Here is a 21,942-nt window from a genome sequence, read left to right as displayed (position 1 = left end):
TCGCGAACGAATCGTTTCTTACGAAAATGAATTCATTGAGAAAGATCAGATTCCTCTGCAATATACGATTTTTGAAATCAAATGTCACGTCACGTGAACAATCAGATAGACAATAATGATTCACTAATGACTCAATTCAGTCGTTCGCGAACGAATCGTTTCTTACAAAAATGAATTTACTCAGAAAGATCAGATTCCTCTGCAATATACGGTTTTTGAAATCAAATATCACGTCATGCGAACAATCAGCTAGATAAGACAATAACGATTCACTAATGACTCATCAGTCGTTCGCGAACGAATCGTTTCATACGAAAATGAATTTATTGAGATAGGTCAGATTTCTCTGCAATAGGTATACGATCTCTGAAATCAAATATCATGTCATGCGAACAATCATATAAGACAATAACGATTCACTAATGACTCAATTCAGTCGTTCGCGAACGAATCTTTCCATTCTAAAACGAATCTCTCGTACTCGAACAGATTTCGCTGCAACATTGTACGATTTTTTGAATAAAATATTCTGTCACAAACGAAACTGATTCATCAATAATAACTCAATTCCGTCGTTCGCGAACGAATCCTTCTGCCCAAAAACTAATATCTCGCAATCGAACAAATTCCACTGCAACATTATACGATTTTTGAAATACATAAAATGCACAAACAAACAGATATGCATATTAATTCGTTAATGATTCGATTCAGTCTTTCAGTCGTTCGCGAACGAATCTCTCGCAATCGAACAAATTCCACCGCAACATTATACGATTTTTGAATTTTGAAATGAAACATCATGGCAGGAACAAACAGATAGGCGTATTAATTCATTATACATTCGATTCAGTCTTCGAGTCGTTCGCGAACGATTCATTTCAATTGAAAGCAAATATCTCTCGTAATCGAACAGATGCCAGGACAATTCAATTACCTATATACGATTTTTGAAATGAAAAATATCATGCCACCAACAAACAGATGGCCAATACCTTATTATTTATCAATGACTCGATTAAGTCGTTCGTGAATGATCAAAAAAACAACTCATTTTCAAGCGATACGATTTCGTCAAAATATTAGTTTTTTTTGGGTGTGATTTAATACCACGACAAAAAAGGGCGTCAGCACGACAAGCATAGGCACTTTCACGCCAGAAAAATCATTACCACGACTAAATTGGAAATTCCCGACAATAAAAAGCTTACCCCGACATAAAAGGTACTCCAACGACAAAATAATGTATCAAACGATGAATAAAAAAATTCACGACATTTTATTACTTTCAACTGTTATATAAGGCAATGCACGACAAAATTTTTCCATCAAAAACAGGCATTTCACCGACAGAAATAAACTTTAAAAAAATATTAAAATGATGCCAAAAAAACGTTTATAGAAGTAAATGTTTTGTGGACTTTGATGGACGACCCCTCTTCCTCTTTTGACCTCAGGGACGAAGCGAAAGGGGGCTAATGGGCGACAGTTTGCCCCCCACCGGGTTTGCGAAAGTAGGAAAAACTTGAGAAATTGTGAGAAATTCAAGAAAGTTGAGAAAATACAAAAATTCCAACAGTATTTTTTAGTTTCAGTTTTCAAAAATTCAAATTTTTACAATCATGTATATTTAATATCGTCCATTTGCCGACAAAATCACCGATCTATCCTCAAAATTCTCATTTTTTTCCTAAGCTTTTGCCCTCGCTTCGCTTAGGCCAATTTGGTTCTCTTCTACTGAGTTACAATTTCACTCAAATTTTTTTGAAAGAAATCCTCTGTTGATTATTTGTCAAAATTTTTACAAAATACAATTGTAATTGAACTGATAATGTTCTGTCGTGTATGAAATTATTTTGTCGTGAATACTGCTTATCTCGTTATTAAATCGCAGTCGTTCATAAATACTTTATTGTCGGGCGTCATCTGGCGTGGAACTTTATCATTTTTCGTCGTTCATTTATCTTTTATGAACAAAAAAATGCTTGTCGTGATGACGCCCTTTTTCGTCGTGCAAAAAATATTTTCCCGTTTTTTTTTTCTTAGGTAGAGAGAAAACATATACCTACAAGTAGTTTAGGAATTATTCTCCTACGAATCAATTCAGTCATTCGCGAACAAATCTTGTACCTCAAAATCGATCAGTTGATAAATCGACTCTATCGTTCGCGAACGAATTTTTTCACTCTAAAACGAATCATCGCCATCGAAAAGATTGTTTTGCAGCCCGATTCAACTTTTTTTCCATACATCATTCGATCAAAGATGCAAAAAGTCCAGTCTTTAAAAATAGATATCATCGCTCCGTCCAGGAATTCGGATGGAAACTGGTCTCTGAGGTAACCTTTAGCCCAAGTACCAGAAAATTTTAGCCGCCAGTTTCATGCTAAGCTCCTGTACAGTGAAATTTTGAATTCGAAAATTTTCAAAAATCGCTACCCCGATGCTCAGGTTTTTCCCACGGCGGTGTCGTGGGAAAATTTTGACCCACACGCTTGACCAAGAGACATGTTTTATTTTCACTTTCAACAGAATTTTTCATAACATATTTTTCAAAGATTATTCGAGTTCTTAATTTTTGATTAAAATTTAAATAATCCTTGAAAGATGTAATATGAAAAATTTCATTGAAGAGGAAAATGAAAGAGGACTCTAGTACGAGTGCGTGGGTGATAATTTTCCCACGACAATCACCGTGGGAAAAACCAGAGCGTCATCGGAAGAGCGATTTTTGAAAAATTCAAAATTGAAAATCTTACTGTGCGAGCTTAGGGTGGTCCTTATGTTCGAAATTAGTATTTTCCTCCCTCCCAACCCTCAAAGTGGTGACCTCTGATGAGAAAATAATTCCTTATTTTTCATTTTTTGCATTTTCGAAAAACTCGGGCTGCGGTGGGCCTCTTGAATTTTCAAAAATTTTATAAAATACAAATTCACTGTAAAATTTTGAAATCACAAAATTTCAAGTTCTGTTTTCTCTAAAAAGTCTCTTTCGAGTAAAATAAACTCTCATGACGGTTTTAGCCCCCTCCATGGAAAACCAAGCTGACCCACTGAAATAGCTGAAATTTAATGTAAAATACGAATTTCAGCTACTCTAGGGGACTGACTTGGTTTTATAGGGAGGGGGTTAATATGCCGATGAGTTCATTTTACTCAAAAGAGACTTTTTTTAAAAGTATTACAACTTGAAATTTTTGAATTTTGAAAATTTTGCTTTGAAGTTGAATTTTTTCTTTAGACAATTGAGACGCCCACCACAGCCCGAAGTTTTCAAAAATGGAATAAATGAAAAATAGGGCGTTATTTTCTCACCAGAGGTCACCACTTTGAAATCTGGGAGCAAAAAAGATCGCGATTTTTTTTTTTGTCATGTATTTTAGGATCACCCTAATGTAAAATGATAAATTTTAGTCCAATAGGAAAATGAAAGAAGATCATTGTGGAAGCGCGTGGGTCATAATTTTCCCACGACAACACCGTGGGAAAAACCCGAGCGTCGTTGGAAGATCGATTTTTGAAAGTTTGAAAATTCAAAATCTTACTATGGTAGCTAAACTCAAAACTGACAACTAAGATTCTAATGGAGTGGTACTTGGGTCAAAGGATACCAATGAGACAACTATTCATCTAGGTACCGGTTAGGGGGGGGGGCACTTCATCTAGGTACCGAATGTGGGCACCATGGGCAAATTTACATTTTTCACGTTCGAGTTACTATGTAGATAGTTACTGGTACCTATCTATGCATTCGTAGTTACTCGTAATCGTACAAATATAGACACTAAGAACGTAGCATAGGTATCTACAACGACGAGTGACGCGACGCGAAGTCGACGACAACTTTACAACGATTTTGTTGCATAATGACGAAGCGATGCGATGATGATGTAATGCGAAAATGCGATTCGGCAGCGAAAATGTGGCTCGAATCGAAATATGTACTAGACCTATCGGTATAACAAAGTAATAAGAGTAGATAGCTAGTTAGTTACAGCTCGGAGTGGAGAGGTAGAGGTACGGCGGCGCAATGACGGATTAACTAACGTTAGTTATTAGTAGCTTCAAATTCAAAATTTATACACGATATGGAACCGTAGCAAAGACGAAATTGAAGGTTTTGAAGGGGGGGACGGGGTGCGACCGAAAATTTACCGAATGATATGAGAAAAAAATACCAACTTTGCTAAAAGTTAAAAAAAAAATAAAACAAACACGTAAAATAACAAGTTCTGCCAGCTGACTATAGGTAAGTTTTCTTATAGCCCATCATGAGTTATATGAAATTTTCGTTTTCCTTGCCTAATTTATAAAGTCTCCAATATGGAATTTTTCATGTTGTAAAAGACAAACAAATTAGCAGGAGCGGAGCGCAACGAGGGCAAAAGCTTTCAAAAAATCGTATTTTGATAAGTGAAACACAAAATGTCTTACAGTACATATGTGAATACGTAGTTTGATTTTTTTGGTTTCAAAATTTTATACCTACCTTGAATGATGATTTTTTTTTTTTAGAAATTCCAACTTTGAAAAAGAAAAGCAAATAGGCCAGAACGAACTGAGGGCAAAAGCTTTCGAAAGTTCATACTTCTATACTTAGATGAAAAAAACAATGTTTTTCCAAGCGAGGAGTTTGATTTTTTTGGGTTTTGGAATTTTAATTATGCTTTTTTAGAAATTCCAACTTCGAAAGAGAAATTGTACCGGTAGGGGATGCGCCTGCAGCAGCTTTCACTTAGAGGGAAGTTGTGGTTGCTGCTAGTAGTGCACTTTATCGGATCAGTTTTAATGTGCCACCTCCGAGCCTAACAGAGAAGTACCAAACCTTCAGTATAGTATTTTTCACTATTGACTAGCGTTGAGTTGCTTAGTTAGTAGAGCTCAATCAGGATTTATCCTGATGCCTTTTTACTGTAATCTTTTACATCGTATCAGAAATCAATTAAAAAGTTACAATTGCACTCTTTGAGTTTAATGATGTGTGACGTACACACTCTTGCAAATCGATACCTCTTTGTAAGGGTATTCGGGCGAGTACTGGTACCCTGGACTTAACCTCTGTAGCAGAGTAAGGGATCCAAGGAGGTCCCAAACCTCTACAAAATGCAACAGGCTCGAACGAAGTGAGGACAAAAGCTCTCAAAAATCTAGAGTTGCGAAACTAAATTTTAAAAAAGTCTAGTTTTCATGTGAGTTGTTCATTTTTTGATTTAGGGTAAACAAACATTTTTTGAAAATGCAAAAAAACTTCTTCATTGTGTCTAAAAAATTTCAAAATTTGCCAGCAAAATTTAGGAGGAAACGAGTCAAATTCGCCAAAGCACTTAAAACCACCGATTTTGAAAAAATTACTCTTCTAATCCCTCTAGAAAAGGGGGGAAAAAAAGGAAAAAACCAAAACCGAAAATCGATAAAGTCAATGGTAAAAACCGGTTAGCCAAAACCAGGAGTGACTTTTTTCGAAACCGAAATTACGAGCAAGAGTGGAAACTTCTCAAAACCGAAACCGTAACCGATATTCATCCGGTTTCTAAGCCCTGCATGAGCAACAAAATTCCAAAACATCGGAAAGAAACCTGAAAGTAGATGAGATTCCACTTATGTACATATTTTAATTCAAATTTACAATCACTTTTGAAGAAATTAAAGGCCCATGAAGTTGAAGTAAAAAATTGCAACTTGAACATTTTCAAAAAAATGATTAAGTTGATTCTCAAAATAGGAAGGTGCAGAGTAAAAAAATTCTTCTATGTACATACATGAAAATGTGGCTCCAAGGCTTCTGAAATAAGAAAGTTTTTGCAATTAGGCTTCAGCTGATTCGCAATTTCTGGTTTCATCACACGAAAATGTTGAAATATTGTAAAAAAAATTGTTAGGTAGGTACATTTGGTAAATTTTCTTTCTAACTAAAAATTCATTCGAGAAACTGGTTTTAGACTTAAAAGACGCAAAATTTCTTCTTCTTTTCAAAAAAATTTTTGTACGTACTCGCATATTCAATTTTTCTATGATTATTTGAGTATTTGAATTTTATAATTTCAAATTAATTTCTATAGGAATAAGACCGATGATTCTGGTTGGGGTAAGATGTTTTCAGCGTCAAAAGTCGCAGAATTTTACACTTTTTCAGTCGCAATCAATGAGTTAAGTCTGGAACCCCCCCCCCAACGCATGTCTTTCACCAATTGTAATCAAGCTCTAGAGGGACTAAAATAATTGTATCGAACTATTGCAACTCCCTCTCATTGGTTCAAAAATAGAAAAAATGTTCAACTATCACGTGACATATCGTTTGATGTTTTTTTTGGGAGGGGAGGAGAAGGAAGAGCAGGTAATGATGAGTACGAATATCGACATCAATTTTTGATCTTACCCTCTCAGCCCATTCAACAAAGGCATCGTCTTCTGGAGCGTGTGATGGAAGGGGAGGGGAGGGGAGGGGGAAGGGGGGTAGGGGGGTAGTTGGAGATAATTCTGGTTTTTTCCAAAGAGTCAATTGGGTCATTCCACGTCAATTGGACCAAAAAGTGGTAGGTGGGTTCGGCGATTTTTTTGAAATTTTTCCTGTGGAAAGACCTTCCGAAGGGATGACCAATGGCGCAAATCGCAGCCCTCTAGCCCATTTTTAACGGCAGCCAGGGGGTGTCAAAGTTTTCAGTGAACCTAAAGTATCATCCATTTCAGCAGTGGATTGCTCGATAACCGCGATACCTACCGAAATGGAACTTTTCCCAATAGTTAGGGGGTTTGAAAAGCTTTTTGGTGATATCATAAAAATCAGTGTTGCCACTTTTTTTCGTACAAAAAATTAGCTCAAAAAGTTTCAAAACGTAGTTTTCATATCGTTCCGACTCTCAAAAATTCTGAAAAAAATATATTATGGACAACTGTTCATGCTGAACAACATATTAAAAAATTGGGATGGTAACTTGTAACAAAGTCGATTTAAAAAAATTTAAACTTTGCGAAAAAATGCGATTTTTTGATTTAAAAGTGAAACATGAAAAAAAGTTTTTATTGGTAAAGTTGACCCATTTGACCCCTATTTTTACATATCTGATGAAAAAGTTGAAAAAACTCCTTTCACTCAATAAAATAAACTCATCACAAAAAAATCAAAATTCGAAAAAATTCAATTTTCAATTTCAAACATCAAAAAGAGTTTAAATTTATTCAGTTGTCTTATTTTGACCACTTTCTGACGTATTTCATGAAAAAGTTGATAAACATCTCACTCACAGCAAAAAAAAATGAAATTTGTTTTTTTAAAATTTTTTTTAATTTTGATTTTTTTGTGATGAGTTAATTTCACCGAGTGAAGGGGTTTTTCCAACTTTTTCAACAGATACGTAAAAATAGGGGTCAAATGGGTCGACTTCACCTATCAAAACTTTTTTTCATGTTTTAAATCAAAAAATCGCATTGTTTTCGCAAAGTTTAAAATTTTTTAAATCGACTTTGTTACAAGTTACCATCCCAATTTTTTAATATGTTGTTCAGCATGAACTGTTGTCCATAATATATTTTTTTCAGAATTTTTGAGAGTCGGAACGATATGAAAACTACGTTTCGAAACTTTTTGAGCTAATTTTTTGTACGAAAAAATGTGGCAACACTGATTTTTATGATACCACCAAAAAGCTTTTCAAAACCCCTAACTATTGGGAAAAGTTCCATTTCGGTAAGTATCGCGGTTATCGAGCAATCCACTGCTGAAATGGATGATATTTTAGGTTCACTAAAAACTTTGACACCCCCTGGCTGCCGTTAAAAATGGGCTAGAGGGCTGCGATTTGCGCCATTGGTCATCCCTTCGGAAGGGTTTTCCACAGGAAAAATTTTAAAAAAATTTCCGAACCCACCTACCACTTTTTGGTCCAATTGACGTGGAATGATCCAATTGCGACATCCATGCATACATTTTGAAAGATCCCAAGTCCATATTATTTAATATTAGGGGCACTTGAGGAGGATAGGGAGGGGGTTTCTCCACCCCAGATAATCATAGCCAAAAACTAATGCCAGATTCAAATTCAGTGCCTGTAAAAATGTTTAAATGAGGATAGGTACAGTACACTCATATATACCTTTACCTATGTAGGTTTCTAAATCCATGTTATGATTTTACCTTCTCTCCTCTCTCCTCTTTCCTCCACCTGATGAGCATAACCAAAAACTAATCGGATTCGGATTTAGCGCATCGAAAAATGGACACGAAGATAACACAATTGGTTTCTGAACGCATTTGATGATTTTACATCCCCCCTCCTCCTCCTCCACCCACTCGCTAATAATCGTATTCAGAAACCGATATCATATTCTCATTCAGCACTAAAAAATACTTTACGTAAGACATATTACGAGTACATACAAAATTAGTACATTTAAATGGACTTTTTTCTTCCTAAATATTGCTCATATCCCACTGCGAGTAGGTATGTTGTAGATACCGAGTGAGAAGTGACAAGTGCTCATAAATGGAGTCGCGAATCGCGAATATCGCGAGATTGCGTAATACCTACTTACGAGTCGAACATGGAACGCAAACGTAACGACGATAACGAGCTATACGAGCGAGTAGATCCGTACGAAACTGGTTTCATTTGCAGAATAAAAATAGCTAAATGTCTAATAGGTGTCCGATGCTAATGGCGACTGGTAAAACTTCTACTAGCTAATCGTTAATAGCTCTTACTTAGTCGTATCCTATAATACACTCGAGTACCTACATAATTCAGTATGCAAAAAAAAATGACAGAAAAAAAATGAATATCGCAAATGTCACCTTGATAGTTCACGCTTGTTCGTCGTCGTTGTTGGTTTGATGACGTCTTCTGTGCCACTGTTAGTGTTATTGTATGTTGTAGCTGTGCTTGAAAGTATCTTCTTTCATTTATTCGATATCATTTGTGTATTCCATTTACTTATTTGCATCGTTTTTTTCTCCTTCTGCTTTTTTTTTCTGCTGAGAGTGCTGGTACCTCTAACCAGTTTCAAGAAAGCGAAACACGCGTACACGTAATACCATCTCTTACCTACCTATACGAGTATACGACGACTACGTGTTACCAGGTTATCGGATTATCGGATTAACGCCGTTGCCAATTATTAATGCCGCGTTGTTAAAGATGCAACAGTAAAAATTTCTTCAAAGAGTAAAAAAAAAATTGGCAAAAAAAAGAGGAAAAGTACTGACTGAAAATGGAACATCTACCGGAGCTGGGAGCTGGAGACTTAGCCTATAAGAAATAAGATAAGAATACCTATATCTAGTTCCTTGGTCGAAATTTTGAAGCTGTAGCCAGTCAATCGCGTGAGTTGTTTTCTTTTTTTTCTGTTCATCTCCATCGAATGGAAAGATCAAAAAACCACAGAGCCTTCGCCATGTTTCGCTATAGCCCTAGAGACTGGCTTAAAATCGGAAATTTGTAGCTCAATGTCCTTCCACATAATATTATTATGCTGATTCAATCTGTCCGCATACGGTTCATGTACCTACTCGTATAGATCAAAGAACCTTGTAGAGTGCGACGATGTCGATGGCGATGGCGGAAGCTGTATGCCGTTCTCTCACGTTAGGTACTTGTTATTCTTATTAATTTGCGATGATGGAATTACGTCGCGGCGGCGGTGGCGGTGGCAGCGGCAACGATGCGAAAATGAAACGTAACCACCGTTAGCACGATATACCTACACAAGTCCGTCGCTATCTAGGGAAAGCGAGTACACAGAGTCAACCTCACTACCTTAGTTTGCTGCTGTTAAGAACCTCTCCATTCAATACGTATTCCCTGCAGTACCTATTTCTTTTTGAATATAAGAATTGAATTTACAATCATTTTAACAGCTTTAAATGATGACGAGAACAGTTGTCAGTATAGTCAATGTATGGCAGTAGGCGAGTTTAACTCTGAACTGAATCTGTAGGTATATTTTTACTCGGAAATCCATCCCACAGACCGTATATTTTTTTTTTTGTAACAATATAATATCTACAAAATTTCACAGGGTGTCCACTCATTTCTGGAAATTATTTTCCCTGACGTTTTTCCAGATTTTCCAGGCCAATTTCTCCAATTTTACAGATTCTTGAAAAATGAATTACACATGCGATCATGAGGGAGGGAGGGTGTAAAATTTTTTCGAACATCATGAGCTTCAAATATTGTTAATAGATCTACAGTTGTGCCCTTTTTTTCCAAGCATGATTGTGTGCTCAATATGGTGGCCTTTATTTAAAAACTTGGTGGGAATTTTTTTTTTGGGGGGGGGGGGGGGGTAATGGAAAAAACCAAGATTTTAACATGCTGAGCTCAAATTTTTAAAAAGAAAGGCGTTCTGTTAAACGAACAAAAATTGTATTAATGATTCGGATTCCAGCTAAGACACAATGGAAGAACATCATTTTTCAAAAACTTATTAAAATTTTTATTTGAACCCTGAAACATCTCTCATTGGAACATGAAACGAATGATGAACTGGACAGAACACTGAACTAAATGCAGAACTAATAATACAAGTACTGAACTGAATACTGAAATTTTATTCTACAAATTCATGTTTTTATTAATTCATTCTTTCATCCAGTCTTTCCATCTTTCCATCTGTCCGTCCTTTCGTCATTTCGATGTTGAATGGCCCAAGCAAAGCGAGGGCAAAAGCTCTGGAAAATTTACAACTCCAAAAAAATGATGACTTCATAAAGAAATATATTTTTTTTGATGTCAACATTACTCAAATTAAATCAATAGTTTTTTAAAATTCTAGGGCTCGTACATGTTTTTTCGAAAAAAGTGACTTCAGTAACCTAAAACGCTCAAAAAAGTAACCAAAACAGTGACAAAACATAGGGAATAGATTTTTAAAGCAAAAAAAAAATATATATCAAAAAAAACCAGACTTTTCGTTTATATAATTAAAATCTAAAAATGAAACTCGATAGAAACTTGTTTAATTTCAGCAAAAAGCAGAACATTTTGGACTCCTTTCTCCAATTTTTGCCAAAAATATTGAACTACAAAATACTTGGCAATTTTTTGATTGAAAAAAAAGCAATTTTTTTTGGTAATTTTAGACCAAAAATTGAGAATTTTGCGATTTCTGGCAATGAATACGAGACTTTTGACAATTTCAGCAAAAGAAAAGTCTTTTTTCTAGCAATTTCTGGCGAAAAAACGACACATCAGAACTATTATTGGAAAAGAGTGAGAGTTTTCGGATACAAAAAACAACACAATTCTTAGCATCTTTTTCGCCACAAAAAAAAGAACATTCTTGGCAATTGAGGCTAAAAGCGAGACTTTTTTGATATTTTTGACAGAAAACGAGACGTCTACAATAATTTCTATAAAGGGCAGGGCTTCTTGACCATTTTTATTAAAAATGCGAAACATTTCAGCGCTAAACAGCGAAATTTATTAATGATACTCATAACTCGACATAAATTGATAAGATGCAAGACTTCAACAATTTTTGCAAAAAACAATACTTTCTGGGAATTTGGCATTTTATGACAAAATCGATCAGCGACAAATTGCCTGAGCAAAGCGAAGGTGAATTTTTTCATTTAGAGAAATGGAACCTTCCACAAAATTTCCTGACTTTTGAGTAGAAAATGCTGTTAATTTCCAAAATTCCCTGACTTTTCCAGGTTTTCCAGGCTTGTGGACACCCCGTTTCATTATTTTTTTCAATGGTGTGATCATTTTTCAAATCCGCATTAAATATCACTTTCAAAAAAGAGACTTTCCTGATAGGAAAAGACTCTGAAAATTGAGAATTCTTTATATGTACACTCTGTAAAGCAAAAACAGTGAAAATAAATCATCTCGAAGACCTCGCGACGTTTTTAAATCACATTTTACGTAATTCGATTCAACCCTCTGGTCAATGATAGATGACGATGTATTTTTTCAATCTGGGAAAAATATCAGCATAGTTTGAGAATTTTGGCGGGGCAACGACAAAATGTTGCCACCAGAGCATCGTAAACAAAAGGCCAAAAAGTTGTCAGCGGTGTATGTATGACTGGTACGTCCAACAAAATCTGAAAACTAAAAAGAAGGACCATGGAAGGACCTTTTGGAAAGACACATTTTCAGTACTGAATTGAAAATGTACTGATACCCCCCCCCCAATTCATTTTCAAAAAATCGTCAAAAAAAAAAGTTTTTTGAATGGGTGAAAATGAAATCGGATGTAGTAAATTTTCAATTTATCGCTATATACATGAAGCATACGTTTCCAAAACGCACTAAGTCCATTTTCAAAGATTCTGAGGTTGCAAGGCCATGTAGCATAAAGTTGCGGCCCAAAATGGCTGATTTTTTGATATGTTGTGCTCAAGGGTCTTGGCTACAACATATCAAAAAATCAGCCAATTTGGGCCATTCCTTCGTTTCTAAATTGTACTAAGTACCATTAATTTCTTATCAATATTTTTTTGGACTTAGTGCGTTTTGGAAACGTATGCTTCACATACAAGGTGTCCGGTAAATTGATGGCAATACTTCAAATTTGGATATTATAACCAGGTAATAACGAGAAAAAGAGTCGTGTGAAAGTGTGGCCTATTTTCAAAATTGAAGGGACAAAATTCATATATCTATTGTTTGTAATAAATATGACTTCCAGTAAACTCAACTCATAAATAAATTCGCGTCCGAGGCTCCTAAGGATGATTCAGTAAGTAGACCCCTATACGGAATATGTAGTTCTCAGTAGGTACTTTTCCTTCTTCTTTTTTTTTTTAATACTGGACGTGTATAATTGCCAGGATTTTTACGCCCAGTTTCGAGGGGTTAGCCTAGATTTGATTTCACAGGTTGATTTCTTTGATGAATCTAAGAATATTTTCCATCTGTTTGATGTTGAATAGGTACTTCGTATTCGGTCATACAATGATTCAGTTTGTTTTCTTATTTCATTAGACGTTTTCAGAAACTAATTTCCATTACCTATCTTCTTGATGTGTGATGTCGTGATCTTTATTTATGAGTATACCTGTCCTATTTGATATTTAATCACAACGATCTCATTTTGATATGTTTCGAGATAAATTTTCTCTTACGTTGCTATATCTTGTGAAGAAAACTTGATCATTTTTATTAGCTTTACCTTATTTTTATGCATCAGTTCTAGGGTCGTCTAGGTCCTTGTTCTCGAAGTTGGGATTTTTCTCCCTCTCAACCACCGAAATGGTGACCTCTGGTGACAAAATAATTCTCTTTTTTTATTTTTTCCATTTTCAAAAAATTACGGCTGCGGTGGGCGCCTCAATTTTCAAAAAAATTTCAAAATACAAACTCACTGTAAAATTTTAAAATTTCAAAATGTCAAGTTCTGTTATCTCTAAAAAGTCTCGTCCGAGTAAAATAAACTCTCATGACGATTTTAACCCCCACCATTGAAATCCAAGCTGACCCCCTGAAATAGCTGAAATTTAATGTAAAATACGAATTTCAGTTATTCTAGTGGACCGACTTGGTTTTCTAGGGATGGGGTTAATATTCTGATGAGAGTTCATTTTACTCAAAATGAGACTTTCTAAGTGTTTAAACTTGAAATTTTTAAATTTTGAAAATGTTGCTTTGAAGTTGGACTTTTTTTAATTTTTGAAAATTGAGAGGCCGACCGTAGCCAGAGTTTTTCAAAAATGGAAAAAATAAAAAAATAGGGAATTATTTTCTCACCAGAGGTCACCACTTTGAGGATTGAGAGCAGACGAAATCGATTTTTTTTTGTCGTGTATTCAAGGACCACCCTAGTAGGTCTAGGTAGGTAAGGTACCCTATTTTAGTCAAAATCCATCGCGACGACTGTATCATTTTTTTTGCACAAATTTATAAAAAATTCAATCACCATTTTCGATGGTTGTGATCATTTTTCAAATCCGCATTAGATCACTCTCAAAAATTGACTTTCCTGATGAAAAAAGACTCTGAAAATTGAGAATTCTCTGAACACTCATGTAAAGCAACAACAGTGAGAATAGGTAAATCATCTCGAAGACCTCGCGACGTTTGTGAATCACATTTTATGCAATTCGATTCAACCCACTGGCCAATGATAGATGCATTTTTTCAATCTGGGAAAAATATCAGCACGCAAATTGAGAAAATAGTTTGAAAATGTTGCAGGGCAACGGCAAAATATTGCCACCAGAGCAGCGCGGCGTTTCTAGCTCGCTGCCCGGGGAAAACGAAAGGCGAAAAATGTTGTCAACCTGAGATAAGGTAGTCCGCGAGGTTCACTCTGAATTAAATCTGTATTTTAATCGAAATCCGTATGAAAATTATACCATATTGTTGTAAAAGTAACTTCATTTGCAAATTGAGAAGAAAATCCGGGAATACCTCCACTCAAGTTCCGTAATCAAAATTTAGAATATGTAAGTAATTTTTTGGATAGGTAATGACGTGTGGGTATCGACCTTCTAGAAAGGAAAACAAATTCGTTACTAGATCTTCGATAGAAATATATTTATCAAAAAGCCTCGAAATAAGAACGAAATCTGAAGTCATCACCGAGTTCGGGGGGTTCAGTTCATGTCAAAATGACACAATCTTGTACGAGTATGTAGAAGTCGTTCCATTTCAAAAATAGTGGAAACGTCACACATTTGCATTTAGGTGGTTTGGTTTTTATGAAAACTACACCATTACCAATACCATCAGGGATGTGTGCTACATTACCGGACTTCCACCGGGAACATCAAGATTCGTTCACTGACTCATTCAGCGTTCGTCCATTCGTTCTTTCATCATACATTTTTTTTTCAAATTTTCTCATCTCTTATCAACTGCAATTACGAACTAGTTGTGCAACCTACCCTGTGATCACTTATCACACTCGTGCGCTCCCGCTGGATTTTCGGCACCACTCACATATTGTTCAAATTAAGACAATTTTTTCTTCATGGAGGATCAGTAGGCATCTGTAAAAGTCCATTGACGTATTTTTTTCGAAATTAAAAATTTTTTTTACTCCTCGTTGAGCCACTTGAACCTCGGACACGCTATAAAACTCCTATCACATCTTCAAACTCTCATTATAAACGAACTACTGAACGGATCCGAAAAAAATTTTGCAGAGTAGTGCTCAAAGATTGTATCAATATTCCCTGAAAATTTCAAGTTCCTAGGTATCTCCCTTCCTAATTTTCTGAACAAGGGAAACTTACTTGTTGATTGACCTTTGTATAAAACAGTAAAACAGTGTAACCGATCAATGTAATTTTTCTCATGTCAACCGTGTCCATTTCTCAATAATTTGAAGAACAAAAAATTGTTTATTTCTCTTTGAAATTTTACACAACTGATTGTGATTATAAAATTTCGTGTGCTAAAGAAATATCATGGATGAAGCATTGATGACTAATTGGCTAAGGAACAAAATACAGTTCCAGATACCATAGTCAGAGACTCAGAGTTAGCGGGCTCATCTGAAAATTCTGTTTCTATTTCAGAATTTCGTGCATTAATGAGAAGCGCCTGATCAATCTTTTCTTCTTAAAAGAGACTCAGTTGATTTTTTTTTTCAAATTGAATACTTCAATTCTTCTTGTTTCCGATCTTTCAAGATCAAAAAAACGTAAGTGACTAATTTGGTCCTGATTTATGTTTTTTTTCGAGTCAAATCCTCGAATAATTGAATTTAAAAAATAAAATGAAATCACACTTATAAGAATAAGAACATGTTCTGCTTTCTTTATTTCATATTTTCGTACTTATTTGGAAAAAGAGAAAGAGCGAAGGAGAGAAAGAGATGAAACAGCATCGAACTTGATCATGGGTCATTCCACGGCAATTCGACCAAGAAGTGGTAAGGGGGGGTGGCGATTTTATTGAAATTTTTCCTGTGGAAAGACCTTTCGAAAGGATGACCAATGGCGCAAATCGCAGCCCTCTGGCCCTTTTTCAACAGCTGCTAGGGGGTGTCAAAGTTTTCAGTGAACTTGAAATATCATCCATTTCAGCAGTGGATTACTAGATAACCACGATACCCACCAAAATGGAATTTTTTCCAATAGTTGGAGGTTTTAAAAGGCTTTTTGGTGATACATATCATAAAAATCAGTGTTGCCACTTTTTTTTGAACGAAAAATTAGCTCTAAACGTTTCAAAACGTAGTTTTCATATCGTTCCGACCATCAAAAATTCTGAAAAAAATATATTATGGACAACTTTTCATGCTGAACAACATATTAAAAAATTGGCATGGCTTTATTTCGTAAAGTCGATTTAAAAAAATTGAAAGTTTGCGAAAAAATGAGATTTTTTGATTTAAAACATGAAAAGAAGTTTTGAATGGCAAAATTGACCCATTTGACCCCTATTTTTACGTATTCGTTGAAAAAGTTGAAAACCCCCTTTCACTCGATAAAATGAACTTATCACCAAAAAAATCAAAATTCGAAAAAATCCTATTTTAAATTCCAAAAATTGAAATTTTTTTGAATTCATTCAGTTGTATCATTTTAGCTTATTTCTGACGTATTTCATGAAAAAGTTGATAAAAATTACACTCGAAGCAAAAAAATTGAAATTCGTTTATTTTTCGAATTTTGATTTTTTTGCGATGAGTTTATTTCATCGAGTGAAAGGATTTTTTCAACTTTCTCAACGGAAGCTCTTGTGGTCCATTTCACCCTTCTCAAGCTCCTTCATGGCTTTTGACCAAAAATCTCGGGAGAATAATTTGAAAAAATCTTGATGTTTGCTGCTATTTCGCACCAGAAAAAGCTCATTTATTATGAGGATATGAAAATTTTTCACACCATTGGAAATAGGGCAAATTCTCAGTAATACGAGACAAAAAAATGATATGGTTGTCGCGGACGATTTTGAGGGAAAAAATCTGAGTTATTTCACCTTATACACCGCTGGCGACATTTTTTACCTTCATATTCCCCGAGCAGAGGCTCAGAAACGCCACGATGCTCTAGTGGCAATATTTGACCGTTGTACTCGCGAGATTTTCAACGTATTTTCTCAAAATTTTCGGTGAAGTTTTCCACAAATCGAAGAAATTTATCCACCGTTGGAAGGAGGGTAAAATTCTCTAAAACACCATTGAAAAAAAACATGAGACGATCTACGAGGTGATTTTCTAGTATTTACCTTTATATAGTAAGAAATCTTTCAATTTTCAAATCTATCTCCCACCAAAAAAAGTCCTGTATTTGGGAATAATTTCCGATACAGACTCGAGAAAAACTTGCTCCATTGAAAAGAAGAATAATTAACGAGCAAATAAAAATCGTGATCATTTTATTCACATGTTTCAAAGCTGAATAAATTCAAATTCAAAAATTAAAATAAATGAACTGTATAAAGATTAAAGAAGTTCTAACGGCAGCAAACTGGCAACGTCGACTTTGGGTACGGTGAATCAGAAACGAGGTGTAAGCAATGCAGATGCAGACTATAGCGGAATTACCTCCATCACCATACCATAATATTATTTATGTATTACGTTTAGTAGGTATGTGTCGTGCTACGCTGTGCTGGGCCATGCCATGCCATGCCACGACGTGACGTGACGAGTCGAGCAGTGCTTTGTGGTGTTCTATCAGGCCGCCGCCGCGTCTGTATTTCCATTCATACTCGTACTTTCACTCGAGTTTCTTAACCACGATAGCCGTGCCTAATTACACGCTTAATTTAACCGCGAGAGCGGCAGCACCAAACCAATAAAATCGCACAACCGATTCACCTGTTCGAGCTCGAACTATGGTACTGGCACTGGGGCTGGGGCAGGGCTCGAGTTAGGTCCAATTTGCTTCTCTTTCAGCGACAAAATTACTGGAATGAATTTCGCAGTTCAAGCTTTCCAAAAAATATAACTTTGGAAACCCCAATAATTGACTCCCAAAATTTCAGAACTGTAGGAGTAGGTAAACTTTCAATTTTTTCTATACAAAATATTGGGGGGAGGTGCATACGATCAAATAAATACTCGAACCCATTATAGGTAGCCTACCAATACAATTATAAAGTATACTTAGGTAAGAAATAATACAAATATAGAGTAGATTTTTACATCTTCTGTTTTACTTTGTTGTTTTGCAGGCGTACAAGAAACCAAAAGCTACGGCTGTGCAAATCGCCAGAATAGCAGCCTTCACAGTTATTTCGTGTTCACTCATCTTGGGCTTATGCATAATTACTTCCTCGTGGATCGAAGCTACCGCTTCGTGTTCGCAACTCATACACGCCGAAGCTCTTCTGAATCATCAGCAACAGGTTTGAATTTTTAAATTTTCAATTACCTACGTTAGGTACTTTACGCTCAAGCCCAAGGAACTGTCCGATGCCAAAACGGAAAGGACAAGTCATTAGCTATTCGCTGATTGCAAGATAGTTTTTGCATTTGCTTTCACCTTATTGGTTGATCGTTTCATAGGTTGCATAAGCTGGATTTTAAATACAAAATATTTGAAGCTGATTTTTCTTATCTTCAATAATAGATAACAAAATTTAACGAAATGAAAAATTCGATAATTTCTCACAATAATGAAGTCGAAGTAAGTTCCATGAATTTCATAAAAACGTAAGGTAGAGTGGAGTAATTGCAAAATTGTGACCTCATGCACAAAAATATACCACTCGTAAGTAAAGTGAGAGATGTTTTTTAAAAAAAATGCATGTGAAATTGAAAAAACCGTCGATTTATCTGGAATTTTCACGATTTAGGGTCATGAAGGATTAAAGTTTAAGGTAAGATATCGCAATTTGAATTTTTTCTTTATTTCGGCCGTAAATTGTGTTTTTGCAATTACCCCAGAAAAAATCGACTCGGGATAATTGCAAAAACGATTTTTTTTTAAAATTTTTGCACTTACCACAAATATTTTTTTGCCCTAAATAACTTGTAAATGTTTCGAAATTACAAAAAAATAAACTTCCATGGTCACATGATGAGTTACACGTTAGAGAAGTGATTAACAGTTTTACTGAATTTTAAAATTATTGCTCTTTTTTAATGTTTTGCCAATATATTTGACGAAAAATGTATTTCTATGACGAGTTTTTTACACAAAAAACATCAGAAATGATCAATAGTTGATTTTTTGTTCATTTAAGCGAGTTTTTAAAAAAATAATTTTTCAACATTTTTTCACTCCCCTAAAATTTTTTTGGGAAGTGGAAAAGTTATCGAATTTTTAACCGAATCAAGAACACGAATACATCAAAAGTTAGCAAATGACACGTAGAATACAGTGATTGTGTTGAAAATGCAAAAAATAAAAAAAATTCGCTGAAAATCGACTTTTGCATTTACCCCAACATGGGGTAAATGCAAAAGTCGATTTTCAAATTTTCAAATTGCAATTTTCCCCACGATTTGTGGACCAAATTGTACCAAAATTTTACCATTGATAGAGAACCTCTTGATGTATAAGTGGTACAAATTTCAGCTTCATCCGTGCAATAGTCTTCTCACAGCGCCCTCTCAAAGTGTCACTAATCAAATAGTGCTTTGCAATTACCCCACTCTACCTTTACCTATTTTTATTCACATTTTTATAGAAAATGTCAAGTCACAAAAAAAATTACCGGTCACTCAGCGAAATTAACCAGAAAAAATTAATAGCAGAATACGTAAGCAAATTAAATCATTTAAATGGAAAATATTTTGAAATTATTCTGCCATACTCATCTCTTCGAAAAACACATGTGTTCAATTTCTCGGCGAAATTTTGTTTTACGGAATTCAAAACGGTCTTATTGGTTTTGTCATGTGAAAAATATGCCAAGAAACATTTTTTCCAAAATTTAGGGACCCATTTTTTGGAAAGAAATCAAGGTGATCTCGAAACAGGGACCCAACAATTAAAAATCGCATTTTTGACCACTTTTACTAAAACGTCGGCAAATTTCCAAAAAATTGGGGGAGGGGGGATAAATGTTTGGAGAAAACTAGGATAGTTGGTCGTGATTTTGAGCAATTGCCAACTTTTCTAGGTGAATTTGGGGCCGAGCAATTCGAAAAACAAATAAGTGGTCGATCGATAATCGGTCACTTTACACTTATATTCCAACGAGGAGGGGGTACATTAGGTCAGGGCCCAAGGTCCAGATCTGCAGCCTGATAAAAGGGCAGAATCCGCATTAAAGGGACACAAACTTAAATATTTTACTCGAGGTGAGACCAATAAAAATACAAGCTGAGAAAGATGAATTAAAAAACCGAATTGACCCAGTCATTTGAATAAACAGAGGTTGGTACATATCTATTTGTGATCAGAATTAGTTCTCTGGCTCTGGGCACGCATTTTCTGGAAGGCCCAGCAATAGAAAGGCCTGTGATGAAACAAAAACATCGTTTTTTTACTTCTCGAACACAAATTTCTGAACGCTTTTGCCCTCACTTCGCCCGGATCTGTTTTCTTTTTCAAAATTGAATTTTCTAGAATAAAAAATATTCAATTTCTGAATTTTTAAATCCAAAAAATAAACCCTTCACATCAATAACATCGCTTTTATGTCATTCAAAATACAAATTTTCAAACGTTTCTGGTCTTTCTCAATTTTTTTTTTTTTGCAAAATCGACTTCCAAAAAAAAATATCATTCAAATTTAAAAAATTTTAAAAGCTAAAAAATATACTCCTCGCATAAGAAACGTCATTTTTATGCCTACAAATTTTCAGAAGATTTCGTCCTTGTTCCATTCTGATTTCTCGATTTGAAATTAAAAAATTCATATTCTAGAATATCTTATAAACAAACAGTAAAAAACACTTAATTATCGTGTTTTGATCATGTAAATTTTACCAATTTTCTTCCAAGAATTCCAAGATAATATTATCGTCATCCAACATTTAACTCCAATTGACGTCACATTGTCGCAAGAATATTCATCGGAATCAGAATAATTTTCCTCTTCTTGAATTATTTCTGGAACATGTCCAACGTCTTTCTCAGAAATATCGTAATATTATTTTTTCCCACAACATTTCTAGAAACTTATTCAGATTCGGACATACGAGTATTTCTTGCATAAATTCCTACAAGTAATCAATCGGTATTTCGAATTCTGAATCGTTCTCCTCACTGACAAATAATTTGTCTGTTGATACGACTGATCAGCATTTCTTTTGGAGATCGATTATGGAAGATTTATACGGAGTTTCCAATACGACTGATTAGCATTTCAGGAAATTTTTCTTCTGGAGAACGATTATGGAAGATTCATACTGAGCTTCCATAAAAAAAAGCACCTGTGGCCTTCCATACGTTTTGGATGGATTGCAAAATTTTATACTTATCTATGTGGTGTGGGTGCCCCCTCCAAATTCGACTTCTTGATTGAATGATACGTATTCAAAATATTCAGCTAGAGATCCTAAATAACCAATTCTCCTCTGAAAATGTTGGCTACAATTTTCACAAGTTAAAAATGAAGATTAGTTATTACCACAACTATGTCAAGAATGTTAGCTTTGTCCTTTGTTTCGTCCAGGTAAATTTTTTTTCCTTTTTCAAGGTTCACAATTTCCAGAAAAATATTGCTAGAATTTTAAAAAGTTCAAAGGTCAGAAAAATGATTTTCCATCATCTCTATCATCCAAAAAAACAAGTTCTTTGGCTTCTTGAATTGCAAATTGCTAAAATCTTTCGCCCTCTCGCTTCGCTGCTTGGGCCAAGTATTGATTTTCATTTCCACGAATTTCAAATTTCAAGAAAAATAATAGATACCTAGTTAAATCTCGAATTTGAAAAATATCAATATAGGTACTGGAGAATATGATTTTTGACAATGAAAATGACGTTCTTCGGCTTCTCACGTTGGAAAACTGTCGAAGAATAGTCGGAAAAATATAAGTGCAATGCATTGATGATAGCTTCACTTGGTGAAAACTAAAATTCATAATAATGCAATAATTTCCCAATGAGAGCTTGACATTTTTTTCAAATTACTAGTGGTATGATAA

General features: G+C 35.0%; 1 protein-coding gene across 1 annotated transcript in view; it reads left to right on the top strand.

The window, feature by feature from the left end:
• The window catches only part of Msr-110, a 49,056-nt gene that overhangs the window by 2,116 nt on the left and 24,998 nt on the right, over nt 1-21,942 (top strand). The window contains exon 2 of the mRNA XM_065348818.1: nt 18,075-18,248. Within this exon, the coding sequence (XP_065204890.1) occupies nt 18,075-18,248 (174 nt within the window). The remainder of the gene's footprint in view (nt 1-18,074; nt 18,249-21,942) is intronic.

Source organism: Planococcus citri, chromosome 2 (assembly GCF_950023065.1).
Source record: "Planococcus citri chromosome 2, ihPlaCitr1.1, whole genome shotgun sequence".
Taxonomy (NCBI): domain Eukaryota; kingdom Metazoa; phylum Arthropoda; class Insecta; order Hemiptera; family Pseudococcidae; genus Planococcus; species Planococcus citri.
Note: the sequence above shows the minus strand (reverse complement) of the source record. Positions and strands in the feature narration are given on the sequence as shown.